Genomic DNA, 11,438 nt, shown 5'->3' on the forward strand with positions numbered 1-11,438 from the left:
TATTTTATATAGTAATTTTATAAAATTGAACTTATGTGTCACAGTGCTGGACTAATTGAATTTACATGGTGTACAACCTTATCTAACGAGAAGCGGGAAGCACCATTTATCTGGAGCGATTAGTTATAATCATATTCGAAAGGTATTACGCACAACCTTTTTCTTTATCTGTTTTATATAAATGCTAAATATGCTTGTTCATTTATAAGTAGTTGAGTTGTTCAAAGTGAAAAAGTTAGACCCATTTTCTATTAAATCTGGAAAATATAAAATGTATAATGTATACTATTAAATGTAGAATATGAAACTAGTTTATTATAAGCCTCAAAGAAACAAATCAAATAATTGACCATTAAAAAAATAAAATTAGCAAGCGAAATTTTTGTTTTATTCTATTACTTTTATTGTTTTATTACGTTTATGTTAGTTTATATGTTTTTTAAATATATAAAATTAAGGGTAACTTTGTCATTAAGGGGGACATTTTTTGGTAGTTTAAGGGGGGAGATTGACACAATTGGTAGTTGGGAGACATAGAAAACGAAATGTTAGTTCGAGGGGGTTATGTAAAAATATGTCAACTTTTTTGCTGGTTTTGGTTTAACATTTTTGAATACGCCATTACTATACTTCTATAATAGCCCTATTTTTCCTTACCATACTAGAGAAAATGAGACACAATGCCAAGTGGAAAGGGAGCTGACTGGACAAAAGAGGAAGAGGACCTTTTGGTCCAACTTCTTGTCGAATATGTGTAGAACGGTACCATTATCAGAGGGGTCGTGAACCCTGAATTATGGGTGGGGCTAACCAATATAATGACTGCGAGGACGAGTAAAGTGTGGACTCCTGGCCAGCTATCATCAAAGTACGGAAGGTTTTGAAAAGACCACAAGGACTTTTATGGTCTGTTAAATCATGAAACCGGCTTTGGCTGGGATCCAATATTAAACACAGTCAGTGGGACCCCGATGCAATGGGAGAGTGAAGATGGTATGCTCAATCCCAAACTAGCTCGGTATGATCACTCTTATATATTATTTAGGGAACAATAATTTAAAATACTTTTTTCGGGTTTTCGTAGGTGGATCCGAAAAATACATGCTTCAAAGCAAGAAGGTGCCGTAACTACGAGCAACTCGGGATCATATTCGATCGGTCCACTACAACTGGCATTCTCTGTCAGTCCTCCGCACATCTTATGCACCGTATGCAGACAGAAGGCATACACATGTACGATGGTGGGGTAGGTCATAGAGGTTAACCCGAAGGTTATCCGTCACCCACATTTGTTGACCTTAGCTGTAACTATTCAAGGAAAAGTACTAGCCACATTTGCGCTATCACCCTAAAAGGACTAGTCAATTTGAAGCTTTTCCTATAATCACTTATAAAGCCCAGTTTCACATAGTAACTAAGTAATGTAAGACTTAGCACCAATAAGTATCTTTATAAACCATCCATTCTATGTGGGCTACTCATCTTCCCAATATGGGACCGGGGTGTTACATTAGCAGTCTGCATGATGATAAGACTAGTGGACCTTCATTTGCTGGAAGTCGCCACAGTGGGAAAGAGCCAATGGCGAAGGATACAAGGGGTAGGGGAAATGACTAGGCACGTGATATCAGATTGGGCATGAGCATGGGATCTACAGGGAAAGGATCTTCGAGTAATAAATCCTCAAGGGAAACAAAAAGCACGATAAAAGCTTCGAAGCAGGCTTTGTACGATGAGATGAGGGAGATGGCAAAGGCAAGAAGAGAATCCTTACAGCGGCGGACTCAGCAGGACTTGAGCTCGACACAACAGTTCAGCACTGGCAAATCCGCATCCAATCGCCTTGCTAGATGAGTTGCAGGATGAGATTACTGACGAGATTTACGTGGCTGCATCAATTGCCCTAACAGATGAACAACTTCAAAACGTGTTTGTCCTTTGGAACAAACAACGCAGATTGCTTTGGCTATCAAAGTTGAAGCCCCTAGACTGACAATCTGAGTTGATTGGTGCAATGTGTTATTTTATTTTCACTGAACTTCGAGGACAATTTATGTTGGTTTAATGTATTTTAGGTATTAGCTATGAGACAAGTTTAATTGGTGCAATGTGTTTTAGTACGTGCGTATGTGACAATAATTAAGTGTTGAATGTGTGTTTGCTGGTATTATTCACCAAATTATTTTAAGTTGTATTAAACTCATAAGTCTCCATTGGTAGGATGGATGGATCTAACCTCCCTTTCATACCCACGAATGAAGATAAAGACAAGGAATTTGATGACGAGATTTTCCTTCTAATGACTGTGATTGACTCATTGGTTGACTTATCAGACGACGATGAAACCACCAATATGCCGCAACGCAACTTGCCATTACGAAGGGTCATTTACATAACATACATGCTAAATGGTCACCCAGTGCCGTGTTTTCAAATGTTTCGTATAGAGCCACAGGAGTTTATATCTTTGTGTCTTGAGTTGAAGGAGCGCTGGTTCATAAAAAGTACAAGGAACCTTGATATTGAGGAAAGTGTTGCTATATTTCTTTTGCTTACTGGGCACCGCCAAGGGCAACGGATCGCTTCAGATTGCTTTCAACACTCCACGGAGACAATAAACCGGCATTTTATTAGGGTGGTGAGAGCATTGGGCCGTCTGGTGAAGGTCTACATCAAAGTGAGACACAGGACTGGGGTGCACCCACACGTACGCGGAAATCCTAAATATTATCCTTGGTTTAAGGTGAGTGTTGTTCATTTTTAACACATTGGTTCATATCAATGCCACTGTTCAAAACTTGTAAAACAATGCACATTTTTAAGTTTTTTTTTTTTTTTTTTAAAAAAAAGAATTCTTACAGGATTGTATTGGTGCAATCGATGGCACACACATAAGGGCACAAATCCCAGCCGAGCACCAACGCCTCTTTCGTGGCCGCAAAAATGAGTGCATACATAACATTATGGCAATATGCAATTTTGATATGTTATTCACGTTCGTGTACGTTGGCTGGGAGGGAACCGCAAAAGATGGCGCATTTTTAGGGATGCTGTTATAACTGACCAAGGCTTTGAGTGGCCTACAGATGGTTAGTACGTTGTATACAATTGCATAATTTTCTATTGGAATAGATTTTCATGTTTTTAAATAAACTTTAGGTATTTTATTTATGAAGGGCACTATTATGTGGCCGATTCCGCATACCCATGCACACGCTGTTTTTTGCCTCATTATAAAGGGGAGAGGTATATCTCTCCCATTTTCGCAACAGGGCTTTGCCCCGTGGGTACAAGGAACTATTTGACTTCAGACACTCATCACTACGAATGATTATCGAAAACTGCTTCTCCAGATTGAAGAAGAGATGGTGTATTTTATATGATATGTATGGGTACTTATTGACACGTCAACCTGGCATTATAATGGCATGCTATACACTGCACAACTTCATCGGGACATGTAATCCAAATGATAAAATCTTCAATGGCATTGATGCAACAGAACTAAGGATGAGTGAGCAGCCTTAAGCATATGGCAACAATAATGAGGCAGGCCCCTCACATTTAGAACAATATGACTTTTCCTTTGAAGCTGGCCTTGAAATGGCCAACTTTAGAGAAGGCGTTGCACAAGCAATGTGGGATAATGCACATGAAAACGAAGATGAAGATAATTCAAAAAATGGCAATTATAATGTTGAAGTAATATTTTTTGTAATGCCTGTGCATTTTGATATGGTTGTGTTTGTATTATGGTTGATAATTGTTTTCAATGTAAGACAAATATGTGTACTTGACTGAAATGTATGTTGTTTGTATGCTCATTGTGGATAAATGTTTGTGTGGGTCATTCGAATTACATATTTTGTTATGTCAAATTGTGTAACCGTATATGAGAAGTTCGTTTTTTTATGCCGCATTACCAAGTAGACATGGACGTCGAGGTAAATTGTACATGTGGTGTTGGACCCATGAGACTCCTCATTTCAAGAACAGAAAGAAACTATATGAGACACTTTTACAAGTGTCCCCTAGGCAAAGTATGAACTCATAAACAATCGCAGGCCTTAAATTGAAGCCTCATTTTTATGATTTTTGATTTTTGACGCGTTTGTTGTATTTAACAATGGCAATCTCATCTCGTTTTAATGTGTTATTGTAGAATCATCCCAGAGGTTTTTATTGAGAAGATGAGTTGATGCAAAATTTGCCAGAACCGGTACATGATGACGACGCTGTGGGTTTACGTGCTTAGGGCAACGCGTCGGGCATGCCGTGGACCATTGGGGGCATTATGCGATGTTGTGGTATTACAGGGATTTGCATCCTGTGTTTCTTAGGGTTACTGTTTTTGTTAGTTCTCATGTTTGCCTGAAGTGGTTTGGTTGGTACTGCGGACGGGATGTGAAACCACTGTTTATTATGCATCTCTTTTGCTTCTGCCGAACTCAGTCTATTGTATAATATATGTCGGATATTTCTAGGGATCACTACTTGAACTGTTTTATTTTTAGTACCGTTCATGAACTGTAATGGAGCTATGCATTTGACTAGCTGCCAAGCTTTGTTCGGAATTGACTTGCCTGGTTTTTTTTTTTTTTTTTTTTTTCTTTCCATAGATTTATGTATGTTTTTTCTTTCTTTATTTTACATTATTATATGTGTGCATTTGTCTTAGATTTATCTTACCCAAATTAATTTAAGTTAAATGTCATTAATTTCAATTTTTAATTGAGACTTTAAGAAAATTAATTTACAGTAAAACGAGAAGAAAAAGGGGTATTCTTCTTGGATTTTAAAAAGCAAATTAATTTAAATTAAACAAAAAAAATGTGGTATTTTTCTTAGATTGAAAAAAGCAAATTAATTAAAATTAAACGCAAAAATAAAAGCAAAAATCGTATTTTTCTTAGATTTAAAAAGGAAAAAATACACGTAACCCCCTTAAACTATCACTCAATTGTCAATGTACCCCCCAAACTACCAATTGTATCAATGTCCCCCTCTAAATTACCAAAAAATGTCAATGTCCCCCCTAAGACCAACAAAAAGACAAAAATGACCTTTTTTTTTTATAAGACAAAAATGTCCTCATAAATTCAAAAAATTAAAACTAAAACTAAAAAATTTAAAAATTTTAAAAAAAAAAACTAATTTTTTTTTTTTTTAAAAAAAAATAAATAAAAAACGAAAAAGAAAAGAAAAGAAAAAAGAACATTTTTTTTTAAAAAAAAAAGCAAACAAAAAATAACTGAAATTTATTTTTATTTTTTTAAAAAAAATAAAACAAATGAAAAAAGAAAAAGAAAAACCAGTTTTTATTAAATTAAAAAATGAAAAAGAACAATTTTTTTTTAAAAGAAAAAAAATAAAAACAAAAAAATAACTGAAATTTATTTATTATTTTTTTTAAAAGAAATAAAACAAATTAAAAAAAAAACAGTTTTTATTAAAATAATAAAAAAACGAAAAAGACAATTTTTTTAAAAGAAAAAAAAACGAAAAAAAAACTGAAAATTATTATTTTTTTAAAAAAATAAAAAATAAAAAACAGTTTTAAATTTTTTTTTAGTTTTTGGAATAAATTTTTGTTATTTTATATTTTTTTTAATAATTTTTTTAGTTTTAGTTTTATTTTATTTTAATAATTTTATGAAGGACATTTTTGTCATTAGGGGGACATTGACATTTTTTGGTAGTATAGGGGGGGACATTGACACAATTGGTAGTTTGGGGGGTACATTGACAATGAGGTGGTAGTTTGAGGGGGTTATGTATACTTTTCCCATTTAAAAAAGCAAAATAATTCACAATCAGTTTTTCAAAAAAACTAGTATCATCTTAGATTTCAAAAAGCAACATAATTTAAAGGGTTAAATACACTTCTGGTTCTTAAGTTTTGAAAACTTTATTTTTTAATACCTGAGTTTCAATTCACATTATAGATGGTACCTTAATTTTGGGAAAAAATCGAATTAGTACCTAAGTTAAGTTTTCTGTCCAAAAATTAACGACCCACCACGTGTCAACCCCCAGGGCTAGACACGTGTTGTAGTATTTTAAAAAAAAATCTTTAAAAACTAATTAAAAAATTAAAAAAATATATTAAAAACTAAAAAAATTGAAAAAAGAAAAAGAAGAGGAGCCACCCTCTTGACCGGTCTAGGGTGGCCGAAAAAGAAAAACATAAAATAAAATCAAGGGTTTTGGCCATTGGGGGGTGGTTAAACCACTCCCAAGGGCTAGCCACCCCCCAAAGAAAAACCAAAAAAAAAAAAAAAAAAGAATTCAAGGGTTTGCCTATGGCATGTGGCCAAAATGCTTCAATTTTTATTTATTTATTTTTTCTGTCATAGGGTGGCCAAACCACCCCCATACCGATCATGTGGGTGGCTCTCTTCTTTTTTCTTTTCTTTTTTTCATTTTCTTTTAAGTTTTTTTTTTTTTTTTTGTTTTATTATTTTTTAATTTTATAATTAATTTTTAAAGACTTTTTTATTTTTGTAATTTGTTATATTGTGACATGTGTTGACCCTCAAGGGTTGACACGAGGCAAACTGCTAGTTTTTGGACGGAAAACTTGACTAAGGTATTAATTTAGTATTTTTTCAAAGTTGAAGTACAATCTGTGATGCTAATTGAAACTCAGGTACTAAAAGCTAAAGTTTTCTAAACTCGGGGACCAAAAGTGTATTTAACCCTAATTTAAATTAAACAAAAAAAAAATCGCATGATCTTAGATTTAAAAAAGAAAATAATTAAGTATTTAATTTTAATTTAATAGTCATTTTTTAATTATTATACTTATTTCAATCATAATTTCACACTACTTTTCATAATACCAATCATTATACACAACTTTTCATACCTCCAATCATTTCCTACTATTAAAAAACACTACTTTTCAATCTCAAAAATCCAACACCCAAACACAATTTCAAAAAGAAATTAAATTTTTTTTGCCTCGAAATTCGCAAAGAGAATAAGAATTCAATTTTAATTTCAAAAATTTAACACCCAAATGCACCATAAAGAATGTAAAGAAGAAAAATACCGGCTAATATTGTCCCTTTGATCATATTACTAAGTGATCGAAGGCTATAAGAGCTTTGGTTCACTGCAATTAGGCTGGGATGAATCCGGCCAGTTCAAAACTGATGCATTGTAAGAGTAATTCTAAAAGTCTCCTGTGTCCCTCCAAAAATGTGGTGGCTTTTAAAATCACTATTTAATCAAAATTTAATGTTGATTTTAAAAGTCATATTATTGGATCGACACAAAATAAACTTATAGTATTACTCGCATCGTAGGGACCAACCTCATCCCGTTTCTAATAATTTGGGGTATTGTAGTATGAATTCCTTTTAGCAAAATTGAGGCAGTCGGTTCAGTGCTCGATTTTAGATATAAATTTCTAGAATTGAGGAATAGTCCAATATATACCTCTTATGATTTGCGTTATTTATTTTAGGTGAAGGGCTCGAATCATAACATCAATTAAAAAATAGTAATGCTACAAGGAATATCCATATATGTTTTCTTTGAATCCTTACTTTTAAAATTACCATCAGATCAAAATCTAATAATGATCTATCACATATTTAATAGTGATTTTAAAAGCTACATCAATTTTGAGATGACTCAAAGAGGACATGAGTCTTCCTTTTAGTATTACTCATTATAAAAAAGGTTCGCTTGCAATGCAAGAATTAATTGTTGGGAGGTGAGGATTGATTTGGTCGATCACTCCTAAAGGGTGGTTTAAGTCACTCCAAACCGACCAATAAAAATAGCTTCCCGTGGCTAGGGTTAATTCAATCATTCCAATATCCACCTTTGCATTGTAAGCCACTCTTTCTTTCTTTTTTTTTATTTGCTATCATGATTTAGGTCGTTAATATAAAATTAACGGTCAAAATAAAAAGTAATGCACCGGTGCAATAACGGATCTCAATCCAAATTTCTCAACAATAGCCCTTATTGAATGATCCGTGTCAGCTGCCTAGTGTTTGCAAGTTGCATCTTTGGACTTAATTAATTCGTTGTGATTCATATATATATATACACACTCCGGCCTTATTATTGGATGATCAATATATAAATTGGTGATTTTCATCTTACACAAACTTAATTAATTATATATCTCTTCGGCCTTCCTTGCTGTTTGATCGATGAATACCGTACCTTCTTGATAATATCGCTTGCAATGGTACGTTGGAGGACTTAACTTTCTACACGTTCGGATTAACCAATAAAAATTGCATTAGCTCATAATGGCCTAGCCTGTTTTGTTCTCCTGACGTCCAAGCTAGCTTTCGGTGACTAAAACAAAGTTTTGGCTAATATATAGTACTTGTCCAATTTTGGCAAACTTATCATCAAAAAACACTGCCATAATTATGAAGATACTTAGATATTTGAATGATCGATGCTCTTTATATATATATATTGACAGTATCATTGCCATTAAAAAGCTTGACCAATTTTATAATTATAAACTTGAACCATAACCATTTCAATATCTTATATTTGTGTATGGTCAACTGATCACTAAGTTCTATGCGCGCACAGTGCTCAGAAAATTAAAAAAGATCATTACTTGTATATATGCAGTGAAAAAGAAATCTGCCATATGTCTCCTAATTATTGCAGTGAGAATTATCGCACGTATATCACCCAATTTGGAACCCGACAATGAAAGCATAATCCACGATTAATTATTAAATCATTGAATATTAACAATGAAATGCCGAATTATTAATTTTAATCATAATTACTTCTTTGGTGGCCGCTCAGTATATACTGTCTCTCATGGTGCATGCCGCAATTGTGAGTCGTGACGCCCCCACCGCACCCATGCTTTATTAGTGCTCTGAATTCTGATATTATATATTCTATCACGCAATTAATCCATGAGAAAATCTTCTATATATTGGCACCTTTGCCACTCATTCATTCATTACCCACAAACGATATCCTCTAGCAAGCAGAAAACGCTGGTATGTAATATTGTAACCCTAGTTTCCGTGCTAATTATGTATATATATATATGTTTAATTATAATCATCTAGTTTTGTTAAATAGTAATATTATTAACACACATATGAACTTAATTCTTACTTTTCAGGGCTTGGTAGACAGTTCGATCATCATGAAGACCGTACTTGTATTCTTTGTTGCGTTCATCTTGATCTTAGCAACTCTCCAAGCCAATGTAGAAGGGCTCGCAGTGAAGGGGGAGCATAGCGTGAAGGCCAAGCGTCATCTCCTTAATGAAGCGACTCTTGGTCGAAAGGTAAGCTCAGGAACTAAGACAGACGGCAAAACCGATAACGATGTGGATGAAGTGAACCCGGCCTATCAGAGCTATTCTGCAACATCCACTGAAACTCACCATTATTACGTGGATGACCAAAAACCCAACCAACACTAAGCTTGTGAGAAGAATGATGGAGCTTATGTATGTACTACGTATGGTTTGGCTTTAAATAAAATGGAACCAACATGTTAGTAGCCAAAGAAAATATGTATGGGAATTATTGGCACATGCATGTTTAGTTTCACTGTGATGAAGTAATCAGTTTATTTTTCATCGTTTGTGTGCGACGGGCTTCTGGGTTTGTAGCCTGTAGGCAAACTATGTTGTGAATTATGGCTGTTCTAAAATAAAAGGATCATGCATGGCTAGCATGGTTCCGTGTGTTTGCTTATATGCCGCCTGATATATGTAGTTTTGTTTGGACCTAATATCGTGAATCGCATCATTTGCATGCAATAGTAGAGATTAAATAAAAGATACGTACGTCATAAAGAAACCAAAACTTAGGTTTTCATAGCTAGAAATAAATCCTAATCAGGGCCATTAAAGTATTCCCATCCGATTATTTAGCTTCTTCTTTTGGCTAGAATAGGTAACAAAAATGATAAAACACCATTCCATCGGTTTATCTAAAGAAAATGTAAACTGAATTTGGCTTAGATCTGTGAACAGTATACGCCACATGATAAAACACCCTTCCATGTGGCGTTGCAACGTTTATAAATGGGTCCTTTATTTTATTGTTTCTCCCGACCAAAAAGACAAAAAAAGGAGAAAGTTCTGATTTTTTTTCCTTGGGAAATGCTGGGGTACCCACCAGCATCCCGCCATGCCTACTTGGCTTTACTTTTTTATTTAGTAAATTCTTTTCAGCTTTTAAGATTTACTCATTTCTTTTTATTTTTTATCCCGCGTCTCTCTCTCTCTCTCTCTCTCTCTCTCTCTCTCACAAAGAGAAAAAGCCAAAAACTATTCCTATACAGGTTCCAGAATCTTCTGCGGTCCCCCCTCTCTCTTGTCGGAAAAGTTGTCATTTTTACCGAAAAAAGTCTCCATTTTTGCCAGAAAAAATCTTCATTTTTCAGTTGGACTCCCTCTTGTTCTCATCAGACTCTCTCTCACTTTTCCCCAAAAAAGGTCTCCATTTTCGCCGAGAAATCTCTCCCTCATCAGACTCTCTCACTTTTCGTCAAAAAAGATCTCCATTTTTGCCAGGAAATCTCTCCCTCGCCGAAAAATCTCTCCCTTTTCGCCATAAATCTCTCCCTCGCCAGAAAAGCTCTCCCTCGCCGGAAATCTCTTCCTCACCGAAAATCTTTCCCTTGCCGGAAAAGCTCCACTCTCGGCAGTGCTCATTTCTTTCATTAATAACATCACTTGTATAAGGAAAGAGGGAGTGAAAGATGGGTAGTCATGTTTATGTGTTTATTGGAGTTGAAAGTAAAATGGGACTGTACTTGAAGGAACAAAATGTTAAGCTATATATGGTAAGATTTAGGGAGTACTTGAAGGAAGCGTACATGAAGGCCAAGAAATTCATGGACAAGGAGGGATAGTAATGAGGGTCTTGAGATTATTAATTTTTGTTTTCTTTTTCGCATTTATTTATAGAATTCATAAGAAAAAATTAGAATTTGAAGATCTGAGTGAAGCATTACAAATTTGTTTAAACTTTTGAGGCTGACTAATTGACTAATGTGTTGCCATTGCCAATCCAAGATACGAAAGAAAAAATGGAATTAATTAATCTAATACAATCTGATTGTTAATTTATATCATTTTGTTGGGTAAATAATATTGCTATTCAAGTGTAGCTACAATGGGAGGATTTGGAAAGAAGGCTTGAGTAGATGTAATTTGCTTAATCCCATTTTTTGTTTGTTTGTCTGTTTGTGTTGTTATTTTGTAATTTTGTTTGCGTGGTGTTCACAATTTTGGGGTTGTCTTGTTTTCAATTTGCTTAAGGGCTTCTTTTATAATTAGTAAATGTTCATGGTGAGATTAGTTTTTTGCTAAGGTCTTGTAATCGGATCAAGACCAAATTCTGGTTTGAAGCCCCTTTGTCCACTGGTCAAGTGGTATTTGTCTAGTTTTCCGATGTTTTATATATATTGTCTTA

General features: G+C 34.3%; 1 protein-coding gene across 1 annotated transcript; it reads left to right on the top strand.

The window, feature by feature from the left end:
- The first annotated feature begins 8,859 nt into the window (after positions 1-8,859).
- On the top strand, positions 8,860-9,710 carry LOC133858834 (uncharacterized). Its single transcript, XM_062294288.1, has 2 exons — positions 8,860-8,999; positions 9,128-9,710. The coding sequence occupies exons 1-2, from the start codon at positions 8,913-8,915 to the stop codon at positions 9,431-9,433; spliced, it is 393 nt and encodes a 130-aa protein (XP_062150272.1). The 5' UTR covers positions 8,860-8,912; the 3' UTR covers positions 9,434-9,710.
- Positions 9,711-11,438: the final 1,728 nt, after the last annotated feature.

The sequence above is a fragment of the Alnus glutinosa genome, chromosome 1 (assembly GCF_958979055.1).
Source record: "Alnus glutinosa chromosome 1, dhAlnGlut1.1, whole genome shotgun sequence".
Taxonomy (NCBI): domain Eukaryota; kingdom Viridiplantae; phylum Streptophyta; class Magnoliopsida; order Fagales; family Betulaceae; genus Alnus; species Alnus glutinosa.

Excerpts from the sequence above, each read along its gene's own strand:
- LOC133858834 (XM_062294288.1), top strand. The coding sequence starts at position 8,913 with ATGAGAAAATCTTCTATATATTGGCACCTTTGCCACTCATTCATTCAT. Across the intron at positions 9,000-9,127 it reads CTAGCAAGCAGAAAACGCTG|GGCTTGGTAGACAGTTCGAT; the intron begins GTATGTAATATT and ends CTTACTTTTCAG.